Raw genomic sequence first — 25,953 nt, forward strand, 5'->3', positions numbered from 1 at the left:
CATGCAAGTTAATTTCAAATGTCCACTAAGTTGTTATTTTAAAAGATGTATATGCAATGAGTCTTAAAACTTCTATTTGAATGCATTAATATAACTAAAATAAACTATACATACAACATCATATGTAAATGATTTAATTTTCTCACTTACATTAATTAAATAAGCTTAAAATATGTAAATACATATGAAAAACTCACTTTATACATTAAAATGTGTTATTGCATATAAAAAGTCTATTTAATTAATGCTCAGACTTATAATTTATTGGAAGTGGGTTTTCACATAGCGATTTACATATTGATGTATGCAATTGTAATAAAAACCCCACTATTAAGCATTTAAGTTATCTTTTTTAATTAAATTTAATATTTAACTATAGCTTTAAAAAAAGTAATTTGAAAAATTGTCTTGAAATAGGCTATTTTCATAAAATAGAAAAAACTATAGTTAATTCAACTTAGAATGAGTTGAAATTTTAAAATGAACCACAAAATCCATTTTAAATATCAAATATAATTGTATATCTTGTTTGCACCAATAAAAATCCCACTTTTATGTAATAACCCCAACTGCCTATATCCTTACCAATCATCAATTTACCTTTGCTTATCAACAGTCTAACATTTTGTCAAACATTTGGCTTCTTTACTGTTATTGTTACAAATTTGATAATCTAATTCTCAAAATCACACTAGAGAATGCAATTGGGCACTTACAATTTCAGATCAATTTAATACTAAGGAGTTTGTATGAATACCAACATTAATTCATAATTCTGCCCTATGAACTGTGCGCTTATATAATTTTGAAAGACAAAAGATTTGCTCCAACTTTAATTCATTACCAACAATGTTTCAAACATACAGCAGCAGCAATAATATATTAAAATGCCAAGAACCTAGAAATATAGATTAGCTTTGACTTTTAATTTGTAGTCCATTGTGAATTTATATTAGGCCCAGTAATATATATTAGAGGCCTTCCAAGGATAAATGCAGTCAAAATGTTAAACCGCTGCCTTGGGGAATATCAACAACCCTTTAACATGCACAATGACTCGCCAAAATTAATCATAGGTCTTTGAACATTTCTAGTAGTCAATGAATTCTCTTCCATATCAAACAAATCCCTTAGCATAAAACGGCTTCTCAAATACAATGTAAGACAACAGAGAAGCTTCAACCAATACAGCATATAGCAATCATTATACTTCAGCAGTGATTCGAAAGAACTAATTCACAATACCTCAACTATGAATTCCCAAGCAACTCAGAACAAAATCTTAGATTTGAATCTACAGTACTTAGGCTATGGATCCAATGGAACAACTCAGAATTTAGACCCTTATACTTCAGCGAGGGCACAAAAAATCAGAACTCACAAAAGCCACAAAGGCAACAAAAGAAAATAAATATTCAAGCGTATTTTTTCCAATGAACTGAGCTCATATATATAATGCTTTGTTTATTAAAGTTTCCAAAAGAACTCAACTTCAGAAACTCAGAAAGTTTCCAAATGAGCTTAACTCTTGAAACTTTCCAACATAATATCACTTTAAATATTTAGTACTTGGCATAGGCATATGATAAATGACCCCTTCCAGTGATGACTCAACATAAGCGAAATTATAAAGTGAAATTTTAACTTTATAATAAGCCATTTAATGATTAATAATAATTTGGCCACTAAAAATATATTAACTCCCAAAATACTCATCATCTAAATATGTTGCCTGAAATCGAAGTCTTACCTATTATTTCTCCATGTGACCAAATGAACTTTCCAAAAATAGAAAGGGTACATCTCTATCAACACCCAACTTACCACAAATAGTAAGTACGCAAAACTAAGCCCAAACGAAGTCCAATTTGAGCCAAACGAAGACCAACCTGTAGCTTATTGAATTGTGGAGAAGATAAGACCTCCCAAGCCAAGCCACTGTCTCAGAAGATCCTCTATCTACAATAATTAGCCTACAAGAATCACAATAATAGGCTAATCCTTGAAACCCTGATACTGACAAAAATGGAGACATTACAATCCTCCTTCTTTGAGATTGCTTGTCCTCAAGCAATCTAGCAACACAGTGAACTCCAACCTCCACCTAGATCCCAAATGAAGAAGTATATGGCATCCTTGTCAACACTAAACCAATCGCATGCCAATATCACCAGGTCTATCAACATCGCCTGCAATATAACACCTAACACCTGTACTGATGATGTCAAAGACAGGGCATCACTAGAAGATAACTCCATAGGAGACCTCAGCATACTCTTCTTCCCTATAGCCACCAATATAATATATAGTGGACTGGATCCTGATCATCACCAACAATCCCAAAAAAAGACGTAGATACAAGAGAAACATATGCGCTCATGCCAACTGTACCTATAGCTATAATGGATGTAACTTCACCCTCATCAGAATCCGTAGCTACATGCACATCACCAACTATGGCTATAGGAAATTGAATCGTGTCTACAGATGGTGAAAAATGAGCTTAACTCAAGTGAGCGATCATCATCAATCTCAAAAAAGGGATTGTCATAAGACAATGCTACATCCATGTCGAACATAGGATTGTCCACAAAGTGAACATTGACATTGTGTTGATCAGTAGTATAACAAAACTCTATCTCTACATCATTCACCTCATGATCAATAACATGTGTACTATCATTAGGGCACACATCTACAATTGCATGAACATTGACATTTTGTTGATCAGTAGTATAACAAAACTCTTTCTCTACATCATTCACCTCATGATCAATAACATGTGTACTATCATTAGGGCACACATCTACAATTGCATGCATACTACTAAAGTCCTCGGTAGATGGCTCAACCGACATAGAAGTGGCTTCTAATATGATAGTATACTTGCATGCTCCTACCTCCACTATCACTGCATCACCATCAAATGCGCAATCCTGGGGACTCATGTTAAAAAACTGTATCATCTGACTGAACATGACATGAATTCCCATTATACCTCACATCCATCGAGTCCAACTAATCTTGTGTCTCATAAGAAGTGTCCTGCACATCTATAGCCACCATTGTATCATCGCATTTCACTCTTCGAAAAAGTGATACCACACTATTCAAATCTCGAATTTGAAATCTGTTGGGTCATTTGTTTGTGATTTTGATACAACTCATTTACTAGCACATCCAGCTATTTCACAATATCTCATATCTCAAATTCTCCATCCCTAGGTAGAGAAGTACGCCCTCTGCGAGTATAATACCTACTCAGAATGGATCTCTTATCACCATCCGTATCACTATACCAATCACAAAATCAATGTGACAATCTTAGAAGTAAGCGCCAATCAAAATAATAACTAAGCCCAATTCCTGCAGGCTGGCAAGAAACTGCTCTGATGCCACTATAATAACCCCAGCTGGCTATATCCTTACCAATCATCAATTTACCTTTGCTAATCAACAGTCTAACATTTCGTCAAACATTTGGCAATCTTTACTATTATTGTTACAAATGTGATAATCTAATTTTTGAAATCACACTAGAGAATGCAATTGGGCACTTACAATTTTAGATCAGTTCAATACTAAGGAGTTTGTATGAATGCCAACATTAATTCATAATTCTACCCTACGAACTGTGCACTTATATAATTCTAAAAGACAAAGGATTTTCTCTATCTTTAATTCATTACCAACAATGTTTCGAACATACAGTAACAGCAATAATATATTAAAATGCCAAGAACATGGAAATATAGATTGGCTTTGACTTATAATTTGCAGTCCACTATGAATCTACAGAAGACCCAATAATATATATCGGAGGACTTCCAAGGATAAACAGAGTCCTCAAAATGTTAAACCGTTGCCTTGAGGAATATCAACAACCCTTTAGCATGCACAATGACTCACCAAAATTAGTCATAGGTCTTCCAATGTTTCCAGCAATCAATGAATTCTCTTCCAAAAACAAATCCCTTAGCATAAAATGGCTTCTCAGATACAATGTAAGACAATAGAGAAGCTTCAACCAATGCAACATATGGCAAGCACTATACTTCAGCAATGATTCAAAATAACTCTTAAAACTAATTCACAATACCTCAACTCTAAATTACCAAGCAACTTAGAACAAAATCTCATATTTGAATCTACAATACTTTAGTTGTAGATCCAATGGAACAACTCAGAATCCAGGCCCTTATCCTTCAGCAAGAGCACAAAAAATCAGAACTCACAAAAGCCACAAAGGCAAAAACAGGCATATAATAAATGACCCCTTCCAATGATGACTCAAACCTCAACTTGAGTGAAAATAGAAAGTTAAATTATAACTTTATAATAAGTCATTTAATGATTAATAATAATTTGGCCACTAAAAATATAATAACTCCAAAAGTCATCATAATTTAAATATTGTCTGAAATAGGAGTCATACCTATTATTTCTCCATGTGACCAAATGCACTTTCCAAAAATAGAAAGGGTCCATCTCTATCAACACCTAACTTACCACAAATAGCAAGTATACAAAACTAAGCCCAAACGAAGTCCAATATGAGCCAAACGAAGACCAACCTGTAGCTTATTGAATTGTGGAGAAGATAAAACCCTCCTAAGCCAAGCCACTGCCTCAGAAGACCCTCTATCCACAATAATTATCCTATGAGGATCACAATAATAGGCTAATCCTTGATACTCTGATACTGACAAAAATGGGGACATTACATTTTATGAGGTTTTTTAATCGAGATATGCATTTGTCCTCAAAATCCCCACATTTTCCCTATAACTTGTGCTCGACAACTCCGATTTTGACTTAAGTTAGCTCAAAGCAAGTGGAATTCCAAGGGGCATTCACCTAAGGTAAAAACATGACTGAAAACTATTTAAAACACAAAGAAAAATGAAGGGCATAAAGGATTGGCAAAAATCATGTGTTTGCAATTAGAGAAGAAAGACTCTTACTAGCAAACAATTGGGATTCAACTCGACGGAAACCTTCAAAAAGAATGCAAAGATAGGATCACAGAGAGTAATTCAAGGATAAAGAATTGTCTTTATGATACTACATCAATTGACTAAAACTTAGAGGGTTTGCCTACGAATCCATAAGAAAATTGCATAGGGTTGCCTCAATTTGTGAAGCCAAAATTGAGGACAACACTCCATGAAGCTCCTCAACTCTTGGGCTAGTTGTTCTGCCATGGTTATTCCTCCTCTTGTGCATTGATAAGTTTGCATGAATTATTATTCACAAGATGGCATGATTATTTCTCTGATACCACTAAAATGTCTCCGTTTTGGCTAAGTCAAGAAAAAGAGGCAGTAATTGAGAAATCCAAATCACAATGAACTCCTTTCCTTGAAATCCTTATTTTTTGTTATCAATTATGACTTATGAATATGAAAGTAATGTAACTAATAGTTTGTGGTTATTATTATTATTTCAATAGCAATATGTAAATCGAGATCAGTGCTATATCCAATACAATATGGAGGACTGTGTAAATTGATCCTTATCCAAGAATCTTAACCTTATCTAATACTATAATAGAGAATGTGCTTGTCAACTTATTCTATAGTTTCTTAATAGAAATTAGTTTTCTGTACCAAATATGTTCCTTGATTATATGCAATGACTTGTAAGACAATATTGTCTATGGTGATCCAATGGCTATTTGTGATCTGATCTTTATAATGCATGTAATGATGACTGATATGTTTCTTATAGCAACGATATTGCTGTCTTGGATATAGAATTTGGATACTTGTGATTTCTAATATCAATATCACTTAACAAGCCTATAATTGTTGTCTCAAATGTGGATGTATAACCTTGCAACAATGTCTGATGCTGTATCTGATATAGATGCAATTATTGCTTGCAATCAATGGTGTATATCTAAGGCAGAAGTTCCATAAGAGAAGATCCAAAAGGATTGAGTAAATAGGTAATCCACCTGATGCCCTAGGCTGTATTCCATCTTCATACATATATCTTGTAGTATTGAAGGGATTGTTTGTAAGGAGATGACATGCCTTCTCACAACATCATCCCTTCATGGCAACGATTTATTGAGTGAATAATTTTTTTTTTTGGCTTGGAAATAGTGATTTCATATTATTAAAAGCGAACCTGGAAAAGTTTGCCCCAAAAAAAGGGTGGAAATAAATCGGGGTACCACCTCCCCGAGAACACATAAAGATTGTAAACACACCATAAAACAGAAAAATCTCTAAACAGAAACGCATTCATCTGAGATTTTACTTGAACCCCATTTTGAATGGGACTGAAGTACCATATCTAAGTTCTTTTGTTTCCTATCTTTTTTGCTATCACCATATGCCAGCCATCTTCAAATTTTTCTGTCTCCTGCCAATTTGAGGATTTATTCGTTGAATCTCGCCTAACATCATCCATACCAGACAACTCAGCCTGAAAACCCATTGGCTCCGCATCTAAATAGCCCTAGTTCCTTGTTGATCCACGCTTCTCTCACCCCTCTGGAATACCCACACCATTGACCTGTGAAAGACCTTTTTCTTTATCGGCCATCTCAGAGTTAATGATGTGCTCTTTAGGAAGAGTAGCCTGAGACGCTACCCCTTCTGGCTCTTGCATCCTTTCTTCAACAACCTCATTACATGAAATTGGAAGAATATCAATACAATCATGAAGTACCTTCAGATTCACTCACTAGGCAAAAAAGTGGATCTAAGGAACGGTTGATTGCTAGAGCGAGTTGGTGTTGATAATGACATGTCATTCACGAGTCTTCCTTGCCAAATCCGTACATGTATAGATGACCATGTGAGAAGGATCTATAAATCCTTTAGCTTAATTTTACACCAGTTCATTAATGATGCTAAATCTATGTCCAAAGTTGTGGTTGAGAATGAAGGCATCTTGTATTGGATGAAATCTGGTAACAACTGTGTCATTGATTTATCTGTTTTTCTTTCATTTTTATACAATTCTTCTGTCAACAGTACGCAAACACTTTAATATGCAAATCTGAAGTAAAATGGGTGGTCATTCTGAAAGTTATAATTATTATAAACTTCTAGTATATATTGTTATTGTTTCCACCTCAGACTGTAACAGCAAGCCATTCAATTTCAACTTAGAACAAATATTTACTTGTTATGTGAATAGAGCATGCAAGGGGTTCGATCATAAAATAACCTTGCAGAAAAAATGATTTTTTTTGATTTTATGAACATTCAAGTGTTTGACAAAAATACAAAGGAAACAAGTGAATTTTTATGCAAGTTTTCCTAGAGCTCTGCACCAGTACACAACTTCAAACTGTTTGACAAAAGGTCCATACAATGCTTGTGAAAATTTTGATGCATTAATGGAGTTAAAGTTAGTAGGGCATCTTTAAGTTGTTTTCTACACTCAAGATCAGAAGTGAGGCCGAATCTTTGAAAGCTTTGTTTGTTATTTCAGTCGGCTGTCTGTGATTGTTCTCTTCGTGATTAGTTCTGCCAATTAACAATTATGGGGAACATGCCTTGTGTGAAAAATGTTATGAAGGATCTTCCTCAAATACAACAACAGTTAGCTCAGAATGGGAAGCAAGATAATAGAAATAAAGTATTCAGTATGTTTGATGAGTATAATACTCTTCCACCACAGGTTAAGAGAGATCTAACTTTCACTAGCTTCATGGACTTACATCCAAGGCTTCAGCACAAGACATTGATGGCAAAGAAACAGTACCATTAGTTTGCTTGTGAACTACTTGCACAAGGAAGGTGCAAAATTTTTCATGAAGAGTTCCTAGTGGTCACTATTCAGCCCACATGTGAAAAAAAACTTAAACCAACTATTGAAGAAAAGCATCATGAAGTTGTCATTGAAAGGGGTAAATGTGAAATGAATACTGAACCAGTTCATTTAGGAGAGATCAAAGAGGAGGCAAGGAATGTAGAGGAATTGAACCCATTGAATTTGCAGGTTATAGATGGTCTAGAAAAAGAACAACCCACTCTCAGTGATTTACAGTCTTCGTATGGTCGTGGGAAAGATGTTAACGGTTTCCCAAGTTTATTTATAGGTGAAGATGTATCTTGTGAGGCTGACTACACTAGTGCACTTGATGGTCATGTTGATAGCCCATGTGAAAAGGATGCCCAATCAGCTGATGATGAAGACTTTCCCTCCTATGTTATAGCCGATGCTTATGTTGCGCAGTGTGAATTGATCCCTGTATGTGTTGTGAATTGTTCTTGGCATTGATTTACTTATAACCATAGTGTTGGCCCTATGTCCTATACACAGTTGGACATGAAAGATGACATTCATGACATTTATATTTGTGATGAAATGTACTCCCTTACCTCATGTATATCTGATTTCTCTCATATATCTACTAGCTCACCTAATTCGGAGAGTCAAACAAATGTAACTAAAGATAAAAATGTTGCAGTTGTAACACATTTCAATGACATCCATCAGATGATTGAGAAAGACCTTTGGAAGGAACAGTTGGTGGGAAACAAAAGGGGCTTAGAGGAATTTTGCAATTGCTAGTGATCAAAGAAGGGATAAGAACAATGAAATCAGATTATCTTCTTCTCCTTTCAGATCGTGATCATGTCCTAGATCTTACGGAGATTTATTGAGAGTTCTTGAGGAAGAAGGAAGAAGAAGTAGGTACACTTCCTGTTGAGCTTAGGAAAACTAAGGACACCCTAGAGGCTACATTAGTGGCACTTTAGGTTGCTGAAAATCAGGTGGTTGAGCTTGCTCAAAAGTTAACTTTTTCATATTCTACTTCAGCTCAACATTCAAATATAATAGATAAGGAGGACCAACAGGTAACTCGAATTGACTGACATAAGGTGGGTAAATGTTTACAAGAAGATCCAGTTAGCAGTAATGAGATTGTTATATGTGAGCTTAATGTTGATTGTCAATCAGTTGTGGGAGAGAATAAACTATATAACGATACTAATTCAAGCTTTGAGGTTAAGACATTAATATGGAGTGTGAATTAGTTTCAGCAGGTTGAACCTCTTGCTACAATTATTGAAAATGTGTACCTACAAATGGAAGTGATATCACAAGCCATTTACCAAGTTGATAGCTCAAGGGTTGAGCGGGATGAGTATGATTCGTCTACATTTAGTAGGAAGATTGTGCTTAGTGATGAGTCACTAACTGAGGTCGTTGTTCTTTTTTGCAACTATATAGTGAGGAGTGCTCATCATTTTCCTTTTGATCCAAACATAGAGTACTTAATGTTACATAGGTGTAGTTTGGCTCAAGCATTGTATCATCCATTTTGGGATGGGGTGTGTCCATTTTTAGAAGATGGGACTAGAGCTTGCAAGTATTCAGCTTAGGTGATGTGGGAGATTACTTGAAGCAATACTAGCTAGTTCTCCATCATACTGACATGTAGCTGAGAGGGTTGATTACTATTATATCACAGAGATTTCATACAAATACATGGTTATAGGGTGCTTTCAATGTCAATAGTTGCAAGGTGGAGTACTTGCAGAGTTAACACATCTGTGGGAATCTAGCAGAGGTTGGAGATAGTTGTTGGGTTGCAGATCCTTTAGTGATTGTATCTCATAATCGATGGATGTAAGAGTAGTTTGCTTTGGGACACAAGTAATGACAAGGTTAGCAATGTAGTTTGGGTGTGTTCCATTATTTGACTTAAGTAGTTCTAGCATGGTGAAGATGAGGTCAAAGTTGAGTAGCAGGAGTCCTAGGATCTTCATGGCATACTTCTATTCAAAGTTTGGGATTCCTTAGTTGCATCAGGATTACAGTCAAGGTTCATATTTGAGCATTGTAGCATGTTGATTGTGCTAAGAGGATATTGGTTCATTGTTGGCTTTCTCAGACATGTTTTGATTTTGATGGGTTATTTTGGTGTATGGGGGTTGGATAGTTGGCATGATGTTTGTCCTTGTGCAGTTGTGGGAAGTGAATTGGGTCAGCTTTCTGAGTTGCTTTCTTTTGATATGTTCACTCCTGCGACACCTACTATTGGATTACTCCACCATTTCTTACATGGTGACTTTCTGATTGTGTGAGTTGGGTCATTGGTGTAGGTATTACAACAGTTTCTTGGTAACATCAGGGATATTACATACGTCTTCACTTGGGATCCGAGTGGAGCATTCCCATGGGTGGATATGTATTAGAGAGTTGGTTGGAGAGACTTGTTTCATCCATTTCCTAATAGAGGTTGGCATAATGTTGAGCTCCAAACAGCACTTGACATTAGAGGTGTATGTGATTATAGTTGGGGTGAGGGTCTCAATTGGATTGAGGGTTTTTTCATACATGATAGAAATAAATGACAAGATCACTCAACTCGTTATGCATGTGGGGTGTTTTGGGATTGTGACATCCAATTGATTGTTGCATTAATGCATGATGAGTTGTTTCACAACTATGGGGATGGAAATGTTTATTCTAGTGTAGTGTAGCAGATGAGAGGAGCATCATTTTTGAGGCAAATATGGGATCCAGACATTTGATTTCAGTAGGCAGGTACAGCTTGCTTCATAGAAAATCTTTGGGAAGGGAGGATTGTAATGTCCTCTTTTCTAGTCCATTAATTTATGATGTGTTGTTAGCCCATTTTTCCTTGGTCTTGTGAGCCAACCAGGACTTAATAGGGATCGAAATGAGAATTGCCCTAGGCAATTCTAATTACAGGCCAATTAGAGTTGTTCTAGCAAGGTTTCCTGATAGTTACTATTTACAGTAAGTCAATAGGGCTCAATATTCTTGGCATGTCAGTGTTTAATAGTGGGCATCTCACTGAGACCATTCCAATGAGCTATCATACATGATCATATGTGTGTGAATTGATTAGTAATTTTAATGCCTAAAGATTAAATTATTTATTAATAAAGTGACTATTAAATTAAAGTACATATTATTATGTCTCTTTATTATAAAAAGAACATTTATTCACTTAAGTGGGAAATGATATTGTTACCAATTTAGCCTACCTCCTAAATTGGTATGATTAGGTTTTCTTATATATTGCACTATGTGTTTTAAGTTGATGATCATACATACTACAAAATGGTTTGGATGCGAAATGTAAAGTACAGAAATCAATAAACAAGAGAAATTGATCCTTTTTTATTCAAGATACATATGAGTACCAAAATAGTACACTTTATTGAAATATATTTCAGAACTGTTTTGATAAGGTACAAAATGTTCAAATTTTAGACAATACTTGATACAATGCATTCAAATACCACACAAGTCATGACAACTCCTAATATAATATCTAAATAAACACATTGCATAAACAGAAAAGTACTGGAGAAATAAGGGGAAGAGCCTCCATTACCTAAATGGAAGGATCGTTGATCTAAATGTTGAAGAAGATTTGAGCCCGCATCTCCATCCAGGAATAGACTTGCAAAATGCAAAAGAGGAGGGTCAGTTCATACGAACTGAGCAATAGAAACCATTCTAATTATCTCTACACTACTTAGTGTTCCTACAACATGGTTATTCAGACAAAAGCATTAAAAGATGCAAAGGAAAGAGAAATATCTGAAAGAAAAGTAGGTTTTATGTTAATAAGTTTGTTTCATGTGCAGATATAGGTATGAAGTTTGAGGTTGTTGAAGGATCATGCATAAGATACATGCATAAAGCCTTTCAACTGAGATTTGTAGAGGCCAAGAAAGAAGGATTGAGGAGACTATTAAAGAGACATGCATAAACTACAGGCGTGAAACCTTCTGGTCAAATCATGTAGAGGAGAAGACTGAAGACATAAGGAGACCGTTGAGGGGGCATACATATGTTATAGGTATGGGACCTTCTGGTTGAACCAAAGCGGCTGACTGAAGACACGAGGAGATTGTCAAAGGGACATACATAAATTATAGGTATGAAACCTTTCAGTTGAATCATGGAGGGATTGGAAGTCTACAAGTGCATAATCAGCTACAACAAGAAACAATAAGACTTTGTGTTGTTTAATTGGCTAGAAAGAAATCATTTACAGTTTGAACTCTCATATGTTTTAGATTATGGTAAAAGCAAGTTTTGAAGGGACCCGAAACCCTTTACAAAAAACTAAAGATAAACATTATAGCACCACCAGGTTTTACAAGGTCCTGAAACCTAAAGTTTAAAACATCAAAACCAGGTTTTACAGGGACTTGAAACCAAAAGTTTAAACCATAAAGAATGACCAGGTTTTACAAGGACCTGGAACCTAGAAAGCATGTTCGAAAGCAAAAGGAAAAAACCAGAAAAACCACCCAAACGAGAAACCAGCACACCCGTTCCACTCCCAACACCTATTGTAGTACCTTGATAATGTTTGCCACCTCTTTACCTACTTCTACAGTACTCTGGATAATGTCAACCGAAGAAAGAATAGGAGCCTCAAGAGCCTCAGCAACCTTTTCCCTTGTGCTCTGCCTAGTTCTCTTCCTTGAACTCTTATATGTTGGATAATAAACTGGGGTAGTGATTAACGCAATAAGGCATGAGTGTCTCATTATTGCCACAAATATTTCAGATGTACAGATCAAGTATCGTTCATCTATTAATGATTAATCTAAAGTAGCGTTGAAGACTGCAATAAGTGTATGTACAAAAAATAAGTATTATGTTATACAGTTTGGGACAGACTTTGCAATGATTAAGCAACTATTTCATGGATAAGGTAATTGTTATTTATGGAGAAATTCCTTCTTTCATAGTCAAGGTATATGACTCATGCAAACAATGCTGGAGTGAACCTTCAATCAATTCAAATATGGAGGAATAAGGAAGATGGAAAAATCATCTTCAAAAAAAAATATTTCAAGTAGTGACCGGACTGTTTATTTTCTTAACAAAGAAGAAAGAACTGTGTTTTCCACATGTTTTCACCAATCATAATGCATGGAACAACAATAGTCCAAGCATCTACAGCAAAACATGGATATCTCACGGCATTTCCAACCACTCATGGCATTCAAAATATATAAACAACAAAGTAAGTGTTTCGCTACAGCAAACCCTTCAATGGTATAAATAACAGCAGCACAAGTAAATGAAGGAGCAATAACAGCAAGAAAAATGTGCATATTTGCCAGTTGAAAGACCCACCTACAAGAGATATCTACAGCAATATCACTTTCTACAAAATGCAGCAATAAGAGATTAGAGTCATAATATAAACTGCTAAAAAATGTACATATATTCTCTCTGAAATCTGCAAGGAATTGTGATTCACGACATCTCGTACCAGTCATGGCTACTTTTCCAAACAACAGCAACCAAGAATACCATGGAAAAGAAGATCATATGGTACAAAAATGAAGGTAAAAGAACTTTCATAAAATACTAGTCATCACGACATGCAAATGACAGCCCAATATGCAGTACAAAGCCACGATATGGAGAATAATGGAGTTCAGAGTGAAAATCGCAGTAGTCATGAAACCACCATACCAGTCACAGCAAACAAAGCTCATGGCATCAACAAAGAGCTATCATGGTGTCCAAGAGCCACAAGTGAAGACGGAGAATAACCAATTCAACAAAGACTAGAAACTTGTGAGCAATCAAAGCTCATGGCTATAACCATGAAAGACAACAGACTGCTATTGAACTGCAACAACCCAATCAAAGCTCATGACTAGAAGAAATGGAGAGCCACAAAACCCATGAGGAAACCCACGCATAGCTAGAAGAAATGGAGAGCCACGAAATGCAAGAAACCCAGCTCATAGCTAGAACTATGAAAGCCCAACACTCATTTTTTACCATGCAAATAGCAAGAGCTCACGGCATAGAGATAACCCATCAGTCGGATATGAAACAACATGAACATGGAGAATAACCAAAACGTCAAAGACCAGATAGCAGTGCAGAAAAACTCGAAAATACAGAATACCTTGCATTTCAGCTAGGGTTTATAATACCCTCCTTCAAAAAAGATGCATCGAGGATAAAATGAAACAATAACTCTCATCCTTCACCTGTTTTTCCTTTGTTAAAATATTGAACTTGCATTGATATATTTTTGGGTCTGCAAGTTTGCAAAGGAGATGTAAATTTTAATTTTTTATTTTCTTTTAAAATGATAGTATATAACTTAAATTCTATGCTATTATTTTACAACTTTTGCATTTTTATATAAAATGTAATTATTATTTAATTAGTTGATATGTTATAAATCAACTAATTAAATAATAAATATTAAAATGCAAAGGTTGTAAAGGGGAAGTTTAAAATTATAAAGGAAGGCAAAAGAAAGGGTTAACTAGGCTATTTTTAGCTTAAAGGTATTGTCAAGAGAGAGTTAATGTTTTAAATACCTAATGCAAGGATAAGGGGTTCAATGGCTATCTTTGAACTTACAGATTGTGGAGTCAATTATGTGTCTATTTTTGGCGAGATATGGAGCAGTTAAGGTCAGTTTTGCATGGAGTTTATTTGGGAGCCTGTTTTATGCATATTTTGCATATTTTTTAGTAGTTTAGCATGTCATATTTTTGGGTTGATTTTGAGATCCAAGTTAGGGTTTTGTGCATGATTTTGAAGATATAGAGGCAATTTTCCAATTGGCTATCAGTTGGATAGGTGATTTAGAGTATATTTCAAGGGTTTCTTCATAGTTTGGATCAGTTTTGACTTATTTTTTCCAAGCATATTTTTTATATCCGAATTAGGCTTTTGAGCTCTATTTATTGTACATTCACCTCATTATGAGGGATCTTCTTTTGGGCTCATTTTTTTGCACATTGCAAATTTTGAATTGATTGTAAGAGCATTTTGTACTAGAGATTTTTCAGCATTGGTTATACAGATTCAACGGTTCCTTCTCCTTGATTCTCGTGCAATATTGTGGATTCTTTGCTTTTATGTTGTGTTCATCCTTCATTAAAGTTATATTCCTTATTGCATATTAAAATCTTGATACTTGTAATTGCAAGTCTTTATTGATGTCCTTATTCTTTTTGCAAAAAATTGGTAAAACCTACATTTTCCTTTCTGAGCAGAAGATTTCAGGTCCTTGCATAGAATCACTTTTGTAATTGCATGCTTGTCTGGGTATTATGAATCATTCATATTATGGGTAATTTGTGCTAATTTGATTAAAGTTGAATACAAATCATTGGTGTATCACCTCATCTAGGTTTAGTATCTGTTATTTTCATTCTCATCCCTTTTCCCGCATATAATTTAGTTTCTTAGGTGATCATTATTTAGGAACCAGACTAGCTTCCGGAGATTCGTCTCTCGTTTTAGGAAAACTCACCATCCGAGAGAGTTTCCATGTTTCAACAAGATAGCTAGATTTTGCATCTCCATTAGGTGCAATCCTGATTGACAATAGTTATTTTAAAGGTGAAAATAAAAAAAATAGATAAAGGAAAGTGAAGAGTTAGGCAAAAGGGAAATAAAGAGTCACATTGTTGTGCTTTAAAAGAACAGGGAGAGGCTCATTCTCCTTGGTTATATGATTTGATTACTATTCTCTTGGAGAATTTGAAGGCCTCAGGTTTCAACTAATTTGAGAATGGAAACCCTTGAGCTTGGAGTTAGTGGATGGAAACCCATTGTTCGTTGGATATGTTATACAAGTGTCTCACATGTGCTTAAAGTCTTTATTTCTTATTATCCAATTTTGTAATCTCTTTTAACTATGATTGGGATTTGTTATTATGACTGAAGATTGAATTTTTCATCTAGGTATTTTGGAATTTTTGCTGGATAATTTGAAATCTATTGCATGAAATTATCTGTTTAATTTTTTCTGATATATTTTGAGAAAACTGGAAAAATATTCTTACCGTGATAGTAAATGGTCATGTTTTCAAAATCTATATTTAGTCTTAGGGAATGGAATCTTATCTCTTATCTGGGTATATAGGAAGTCTTCCAGAATAATCGTACTGACTAAATTAACCAATTCAGTAATTTGATTGTTCCTTTATATTTTACCCTTCTTGCTCAAATATGAACATATTTGTTTCCATGGTGCATAATTATTGCTCTAATCCTAAAAACACCTCTATATTTCATGTTTTTTTAACTTTTCAACTTGTCAAGGCTGAGTGCTATCTGATTTGGACCAAAATATCAACCAAATGTCTGAGCCGAGTCCAAGTCTTGTAACTATGGTAGTTAGTCTTTTGATACAGTATGTGTCTCGTGTGATAGTCTCAAAACTGAAAAAAATGACCAATTCTTCTATTGTGATTGTTAACTTTTCCAAAACAATCTATTTGTTGATTAAAATAGAGCAACTTGATTTTGGCTAATTATTGATATACCTTTTTCCTACTCTGTGTATGGCTCTGTCCTTAATAGGTAAGCTTATATAAAAAGTTGTTTTTAAAATGATCTAAATGTTGAAAAACAAATACTTACAATAATAGTGTGAAAGTTTGTTCCCCTACATTAGGGGTGGATGACGATTGATTTTCTGATTCTTTTTTCCTGTTGGCAAAATTTTCTGCAGGTATTGGTTATGTATTAGATCCAGAATTTTCTTTTGCAAAAATAGCTGCTCCATATGCACAGGTACATGTTGTTACTTGTTACCCTATTTGATGAATGTTTTGGTCTGTACAATAGATTATTACGTCCATTGTATTCCATTCATAGGTATTGCAACATGAGTGGTTTTTTCTGAGGAAAACTCTTAATTTTCAGTGTTTAAGAGTCATTTTTCAATTACATGTTACCTTTACACTGACAGGAACTATTAGATATGCGGAGCTCAGCAAACAATGGACCATATCTAGTTGACGAGATTCAGAGACAAGCAAGTGATGTACTCATCTTTCTTTACTCCTAATGTGTAGTCTTTACTTTTTCTATATGAAGTAGTTCTATTTATTTTTAAGGCTATATATTTTGCAGATTACCGTAGTATTTTAATTTTTTTTAAATGTTCTTTTTTCTATCTTACATGAAATACTGAAGAGGGTGATTTGAGCAGCATGCTAAAGTCAGATGGATGCCACACTATTAACTGATATTTTATTGCATGCATTACCTGTGTATATAAACTACACGCATAACTAATTAAGGTATCTTTTACCAAACTATATTCAATGGGACTATGGTGAGGATTTCTTACCAGTTAGAGCATGCTCTATGCCAACCACAACCCCTCTGAAAAAACCCCATTTCGTGGATGGCAAAAAGATGTGTCCCACCAATGATTAAAACATCCATGAAGATGTGTTCTTCTATATGTGGTGGCCAAGGGACTTTCTGTCAACCTTGGGATGACCAAATTACACCCAAGCACCCCTCAACTTCCTTAGGGACAAGGGGGGCCTCCTATCCAAGATCACTTAAAAAAATTAAACCATCAAGAAAGTGAAAAATAAAAAATGGAAAAGAACTTTCCAAATTACAATCAAGCCCCATCAATTTCTTCTCATAAATGTTTGCAAATGTATAGTTCCCTATTTTTGGTGAGCATTAGAGTTCAAGGGATTAGCCTATTTTCTTATGGTTGTAGGATAATTAGTTGGATAGTGGGCCTCAGTTGGTCTATCCAGAGGTTGGTTGACCACTCTAGTGATCAAGATGTTCAAGATTGTTTTTCATTTGAGTTGAATTGCCACACTTACTACTTATAATATCTTTTATGAGAAAGTTAGGGTTTGTATCTTTAGCAGGGCACTTACACAACTTGGTGGCAGTGTTGAGATTTAGTATCATTGGTTCGTGTATTTATTTAGAGACTTACTATTTATAGTAATTCATTGTTGAGGAGTTGTTATACCTAGCAGGGGCACCCGCGGTCATGGTACGCATAGTGATTGGTACGTTCATCAATTGGCTCAGTTTGGGGGACTTGCTATTTACAGTCAATTATGCTCAAGTTGCTATTTATAGTAGTGCACTTGGACTTGTTATTGGTAGAGTTCATTAGTGGAATGAGTTATTGGTCCAAGCCCAAGGTATTAAATAATTAATAAAGAATCCTTTATTAATAATTAATGGTTTAAATTATAATATAATTTTTTCATTTAAGGGGGGGGTCAACTGACACATTAAAGCACATATCATTAGATGTTATTTGACTTTATTATTAAAAGAGTATATTTAATGATCATACAGTCAAATTATAAAGTACATATGAAGGAGATATGAGTGATTATTTAAATATACTTTTTGTTATTTTGTTGTGCATCAAATGGAGGGAAATACAATTATATATTAGATTTCAAATACATTAAAAGCGAGTGCAACAAAAGAAAAATATTTTACAAGTCATGCAAGGAGCATTCAAGGAGCTACTGGCCTGTTGGGTTTGAAAGTTATTAATGAATTCATTACAAGGTGGAAATTATTCTATTGTGCATTGTTTGATGATTTGTGAGTTGTGCTGAGCCAAGTGTTTCGAGTTTCAACATTTGAAGGCTGGAAGAATGGTGAATTCTTCAGAATTTGGTGCACTTTGAATTGTTGAAACTATCCAGTGAATTGTGCTTGTGATGGTCTTATTCAAAGACCATAATTGCGCTTCATATGGTGATGAAATTGACGGGAATGACCAGCATTTTATCACAGTAATAATTAGCAGAGTACAAAGGGTAATAAATGTTCAAATTGCAGCCTTCATTAAGGTCTGCATTTGGAGTTTTGCGGATTTCCATTTACCCACAGGCAGCAGCAATCATTGTGGGCCTGCATTTTTATTTAAAGTGAAGCATTATAGGGTTCGGGATAGTTATTTGGTTGCAATAATACCCACTATTCAAGAAACTCAGCAGGTTGTCATTGCCGCCATCATTTTGGTCACCTAGCACAACCCTTGGATACGCTTGGAGGTTGTGATTTCTATGGAGGAATTCAATTGTTACATACGTTCGAATTACTAAGTTTCCTTGTCTAAATTTAATAATTGTCAATGCATGTCAATTTGGCATTGTGAATATTTGCATCTTATGATTTAGTGTATTAAGAAATAGTGTACTCAATTGTGCAATTGCATCTGAAGTTTCATGCCTATAATTTCTTTGGAGGACATTAAGGAATTATTAAGCCAACTCAAAATTATATTAAAATTGACTTATAGAGGACCTAATGCAGGATTATTTAAGTCAATTTAATATTATAAAAGGGGTTACATAAAGACAATTTGGCAAGAAGACAAGGGACGAGGAGTGGAAATCGAAGAGTCACAACTTGATGCTTTAAAAGAAGGAAGGAGACTCATGTTGGGGATGTTAATATATGTTTTGATTTTGGATCTATTTCTGATTTCTCTAGGAGGAATTTCAGTTTTTTCATAAGATCCTAAGGACGGAAACCTTTAGTCTCTTTTCATTTTATCAGATTTCAACTAGATTCAGCTTAGAGTGGATTCAAGACAGAATTCAGCATTATGCTTACTGTTTCTTTCTGAGTTTTCCAATCTGATTGTGTAATTGTATGTAAGATTAGGATTTGAATATTAGGTTATTGTTTTGTTGTTTTATAATGCAATAACAATTTGTGTTTACCATTTCTTTCTAAGTTTTCCAATTTGATCATGTAATTGTACGTAAGATTGGATTTTGAATATCAGGTTATTGTATTGTTGTTTTATAGTGCAATAACAATTCTGAGGTTCTTTCATGAGTATCTGTTGGTTCAGTTACTGGTCTTAAATCTGAATTAGTGCATGCATTATCTACTTATACTATGAACAATTATTTTTTAATGTTGGGTGGATATTTTGCAACCATCAATTTGTATAACTTTTGTCGCAAAACAAGAGTACCAGCTATAGTGCGTGAGACAAAGTCTCTTCTACCTTAAAGGGAAGACTCCCCCTTCTCACTCTTACTGGGATCAACTCAAGATAAGAAAGAAGTTAAGAAATATTGAAAGGGGTGTTACTTATATTCTTTTCTCTTTTTTTTCAAGAAAGAACCCACTTACTTGTGGAGTGGGTAATGGGCAAGATGGATCTCTAAGTAAATTTTTATCTTTAAATAGGAATAGTTGTAATAACCCCAATAGGTTATAACTTCTTCAAACACCAAAAATCTTTATACTTCAGTTGTTTGACATTTCGTCAAACACTTTGCAAGCAAGGGTCATCTGACTGATATAACTTTTCAGATTGCTGCAGTGATTCTTATTTGGATTTGCCTCAAAAAGAATGCTTACAAAAGACTCCAAATTGTCTAAACAATGACCTAACATAAATATGCAACTAATTTTGGCAATAGTGAATGCATATATGAGTTCTAATCATGAAAATGATCACCTACAGCCAACTGGTATTTTAACAAACAGTTGGTATGCAAGCTAACTGGCTAATAAAAAATGATATATTAACGCTCAAAGACAACTATTAATGACCAGCAATTGTATCTCCTTGATTGAGAATGAGTATCCAATACAATATTCATACTAAGTTAGCCAAGACTCTTGGCATTTACAAAGATATCAAAATATGATGATTGCTGGTAAAGTAATATGCACCTACAGCTGCCAATGAAAACTAATGCAATACTAAATATCTAACTTCAATACTCCCCTACAGCAATACACTAATCACATGCATGATTAAATACAACTAAAGCCATGGATTGCTGATACCATTGTGAGAAATGTAAAAATGAATGATGTATCTATTAATGAATGATAGGTCTGATATGAAATGACAGTTACAACAGCACTCTATAGTGAAAGGCAACTATGAAAATACACATCAGACCTGGCATATGAAGTCGCCTTAGAGAATAGATGTATTGCAATACCACTGAACAGAAAATAACCTCCTCGAGTGCCCAAGTCGTGCCTCTCTAGCTGCCGCCCCTGATTGTAGATGGCTGTAATAATTTTTTTTGCTTTTTCGAATTTTCTTTTTCGGATTGCCTTTTTTGGATTGCTTTTTCGGACTACTTTTTTCAGACTGTTTTTTCGGACTGCTTTTCCAAATTGCTTTTTCGGATTGCTTTTTGTACTCAAATATTTTTTCTCAATGTAGCACAAATAGAAGACTGAAGTATCTTCCTCCCAGCTGCAATAATTCAAGTGATATTTCACACCTTCAAAATTGCGTACCAATTGAGAGTTTTCATTCTCAATGGCCAGTTGTGACTACTGCAGAAACCTTAGGCTCCACAATGCACATCAACAGACATCAACATCAACAACAACAAATCTGGATGATTAGAATGAAGCTCGGGGTGCCTATTAATTCTTTTTTTCTCCACTTTCTCCAGAAGCTTCTAGAACATTATTTTATTTTATCTATTAAGTGACTTTATAAAATATTTTATAATTCAAGTCACTTTATTAAATTAATTAAATATAAACTTACCTTTTAATATTTATTTATTTGATAACTTTATAAATAATTAACTTAATACCACTTATTTATTTAATTAAAATAATTAATTAGTCATCCTCATAAAATATTCATTATTTTGGACAACCTAATTAATTAAATTAATTAAATCAAATTGCCTCCAAAATGGGGACATGACAATAGTGATATTGATAAACCCAAATCAACTCATAGGCTGATTGTAAGCGCACCGTCTTAGATCTGTCTATTTTTTGCACTATAAGAACAACTATGGAGCTCATAGATTCCTATGCAATCCTTCAAAGATAAGTCTATACTATTGGGGCACATAGACTTCAAGAAGTAGATGCTTTCTAAATTCTAAACATATAAGTTATTTCAGCACATAGACATGAAAGTAAGTGATTCTAATAAGATGTGTGAATTAAAGAAAGTGATACAAATTCTAGACACAACTTCCAACTTAAATCACCACAATCGTTTCCAGACATGGCTTTGTAACAAATTGTTTCTTCTACTCACTTTGCTCCAAATGTGAACAAGATTAACAGGAACTAAAGATAGCAATGCAAATTGCAGTCATAGCTTCCAATTCACACTACCACAATTGTTTCCAGACACACTTTCAAAACAAATTGTTTCTTCTATTCACCTCCCTTTCAGTCTTGTAAAACAAATCCCAATTATGCTTGCACAAATTTTGCATAGCTTTCTTGCGTATATGATCCAAAGGATATTTTTCACTAAAATTTGTAGTGTCCCCAATTCTCCAAGAATCAACATCAATCAAAGTGCTTGAAATTCTGATTCTAGCACAACTTGAATGGGTATGGCCAGTCAAACCAACTCCTAGATGCCATCAAAAAGGCAAAAATTCGATCTATTCAAAATTGGTCAAATTTGGTGTCATTGAAAAGGTGTCTTTGAGACGATTCCGACAATGTCTATTTCACAAAAATCGGAGCTCATACGCAGAAGTTATCATTGGTCAATGTTGAATTGACCAAGTTGACTAGAGTTGACCAATGACATCAGCATGATGATGTGGAAAATTTGGTGATGTGGTAGGATTAACCAATCAGTGGTTGACACGTGGAAAATGAGGGCATCAATCAACTTGACACGTGGCATCAAATTTGTCTAATCAATGGACATGTGGCAGATTTTCATCAAATGATGAGATGCCACATAGCACAACCAAAAAATGCCACATGGCACCTCAGAGTCTTGGTTGTTTGAATGCTTGTAACAAAATCTCTATTGTGGGGTTCAAACCCATGACATTATTATACTCAATCGACCACCTTTGTTGCTAAGCCAGCCATCCATTGTCACTATTTAAGGGAGAGAAATTCAAATTATCCTCATGACAAGCCACCCAAAGAAAGAATGAAGCCAATGGGATTTGAACCTCTAACCACCGCATTCCCAAAATGGTCCATAACTGTTGTGCTATCTATAGCCCTTGAGAATTTCGCAGGGTAATTTCTATTTAACCCTTATTGGAATCTGCCTACCCTTAGTTAAATAAGGGTATATGGTTAAAACAACCTCTATTTATGGAGTAAAATCAAAATCATAAAATGATATAACGATAAAGTCAAAGATATTTAATTAAAATCTGGGGATCGTGTTGTTTTATTTGTTTTAGCCTATACACCATACGACCTCCCATTCAAGCAATACCCTTCACCCTCCACCCACACTTCTGTACATTATTTCTATCTTCCATCAACCCCAACATACAGCCTGCCGTATGGCCATCTAGCATCTGACGTACACCATTTTCTCCTCCCTCACCGTACATGGAATTGCACCACCAAACATCAAGCCTCCTAACACCGTATGGAGCTTTAAGCATATCATACGGCCACCATCCACCGTATGGCCATAACTATTACCCATACTACTCATCTTGTTGTCTGTACGACCATCAGCTTCTCTAACAACCGTATGGCCCCCTCATACATTGTCGTACGGCCAGCAAGAAACACCGTACAGTCTCCAGGCACAGCACTGTACGGCCTCACACAGTCTGGATATCAATTTTGACCTAGATGTACATCATCTTGTTTGCCCATTGTATTACACTGTTCGTCTATTCGGAGTTAAACGTATTTGGGAACATTACACTTAACCATGTTGGTAAGCTGCAATCTCCTCAGTAGAGACTAGGATGGTTGTTATTGCAAACATTGATCCTAATTGTATCTCTGTCATTTTGTACATGCATCTATCTGCACAACTAGTATCATGGGTGCTCACTAAGATGACTCTCTCATGAGCAATTCGAACCCAGTAGCTAAAGTATCAAGTTGGGAAACTTCACCTTCTGCGAGAGTAGGAAAAGTAGAGGTCTCGAAAACATTTTCTTAATTCTTGCATTGTTCTATTGTAAGGGCAGGAAGAGCCATAGAAGAGATAGGGATTGCTGAAACGTTCACCTGTGAGATAGGAATGGTGGATACAAATACTATAGAAAAGGAATCCACATCAATGTCTAATGTAGACAAGAAAGGATCTTCTAGGATACATTATTCTTTGGCTTTTGACCGTTGTGGAGGTGAAAGGATGACCACCTCTTCTTATTCATCTGAATCATGCGCTTTTGGTGAAGCTAGAGAAGAATGAGATGCCTCAAAAATGCCCTTTCCTCACTTAATCTTCATTTTTAACCCCTTTTATGGTTATGAAGTAGAGGAACTATCTTTCTTTATAACTTAAACTATGATTTTCTTCCCTCAAGACCAAAATGGTTGCAATCCACATTGCCTTTCAGCTTTATACTTTTCATACCATTACTTTTTAGCCATGAATTGGTATTCAAAAGGATTGTTGAAATTTGTCAAATGTGGATGTAGATTCCTTTTGTTGCCATTGGATAGGAGTAGGAGAAAGCTTTGCAATTTGAGTACTATGGTGTTCTGGATCCAAAATCATATCATTATGCTCAACCCCTTCTAGAATAGGAACTAAGTTAAGATCTATGATCTGCTACAATGTGAGCTGATGGTAGTCCATTCTAATTACTTGTGTTTTGCTCCAAATATATAACCAGACATCCTCCATGCTATGAACATGGGTGAATGTTCTCTAAATCTTAGAGTTTATCCCTCTATAATCAAAATCTGCCCAGGATTTTATTTTCTTCAATGTGATTAGCTGAAGTTCACTTTCTATACATTGGCCTTGGGCAACATGGTGAATGCATACTTGCCAAATTGTAGAGGATTTTTGTAGAGGAGATCACAAATCCTAGTGTGGAATGCTTGCACGATCATGAACTGTCTAGCTAATTCCATTAGGATGATCACGTTAGTGGGATACCTCAGCAGAGTGTAGGGTTCTCCTTTGAAGCATCCAACTCTCATGTATGTGAAAGTCATGAACTGTAGGAACAAAGCTCCATACTAACTCACCTTCTTCCATGCCTCATCAGATACTCTCTTCTTTGCCAACTCTTTATCAAAGCAACATTTGAAATGTCCATAGAAGGCATCCTATACCCTATTATAATGGTTCTTACTTTTTGTAAGAGTGAGTTGTTCATAATAGCTCTAGATTGGAACTAAGGTCGTATCTCCCTTGGTAGAGAGTCGTGATAAATTCCCCATAGTTGCAGCAACGTACACAAGTTAGGAATTCATTTGGAAATAAAGAGAGCTCTTCACACGAACCAACTACTCTAATATTGTTGTAGTTATGATTTCTCCCCAATAGATGTGTTCTTTCCTTTCAAGGATTTGATTGATAAACTTGTACATCCATGGTTCGAAATGGTTGGACTCTTTAAGGCCACAAATTCGGCCGAGAAAGAGTATTCAAGTCATTGACTTCCTGACAAAATTTTTTCCTATGCACCAGCTTTGGCCATCTAGAGAAGTTTATTCTCTTGTTGATTAGCTAGTTCTCATTAGAATATGTAATGTAATCAAGCTTGTTTTCATTCCACATTTGTTGGGAGTTATCTTTTGTCAAGTCTACACATTCCAAAGTCTTTGGTACTTTGAAAACATTTTCTATAATATCTAGGTGTGAACTAAGGACGACCTTCCCATTTGCATGTTTGATTGACTTTGTTTTTGTGTCAAAATGCATGGCACATTCCCACATGAATTCAAGTTCCAGGGCTGTCATTGGAAAGGTGGGAACCAAGTGAATGTTACTTCTCTTGATCCATAACATATTCTCTTGACTTGATGTATCTATACTCTGTAGAAAATCTGCCATATCAACATGACCAATTTCCATATCTTTGATTCCATCAAATGAAGGACAAACCTAAGATGGAGAAGCATGTGCCAGCTCTTTGTCATATTGATATTGTTGTCTTGCATTTTGTCACCACAAAATGCAAATGACAAAATGAAAATTTTTCAAACTAGTTTCGCATTTCTCTAAATTGAATTTGTTATTAGATTGGTTAATGTTGATCGATCAATCAAATCCAATTCACATAACAAATTCTTTTATTGAAGGCTTTCATTAAAAAAATTTGTTTGTTTGTCGAGCCTACGCTTGATTTTTGAGGCCTTCAATATCATTTCTTCTGTTCTTGAGTGAGTGATTGTTTGTTTTTGGTCCTTTTTGTTTTGCTCAAGTCATTGCTTTTGGTTTTCCCTTCGATTTGGTATATCTTAGGGCTTAATCGGAGTTGGCAATCAAAGTATATG

General features: G+C 35.0%; 1 protein-coding gene across 1 annotated transcript in view; it reads left to right on the forward strand.

Annotated features, from left to right (window-relative positions):
• LOC149567761 (Protein kinase superfamily protein) overlaps positions 1 to 25,953 on the forward strand; it is a 258,969-nt gene that overhangs the window by 207,916 nt on the left and 25,100 nt on the right. Inside the window, exons 13-14 of the mRNA XM_089821023.1 lie at positions 16,472 to 16,533; positions 16,712 to 16,786. Of these exons, the coding sequence (XP_089677149.1) occupies positions 16,472 to 16,533; positions 16,712 to 16,786 (137 nt within the window). The remainder of the gene's footprint in view (positions 1 to 16,471; positions 16,534 to 16,711; positions 16,787 to 25,953) is intronic.

Source organism: Cupressus sempervirens, chromosome 3, assembly GCF_028749045.1.
Source record: "Cupressus sempervirens isolate cs-2001-9-10 chromosome 3, ASM2874904v1, whole genome shotgun sequence".
In the NCBI taxonomy this organism is placed as follows: domain Eukaryota; kingdom Viridiplantae; phylum Streptophyta; class Pinopsida; order Cupressales; family Cupressaceae; genus Cupressus; species Cupressus sempervirens.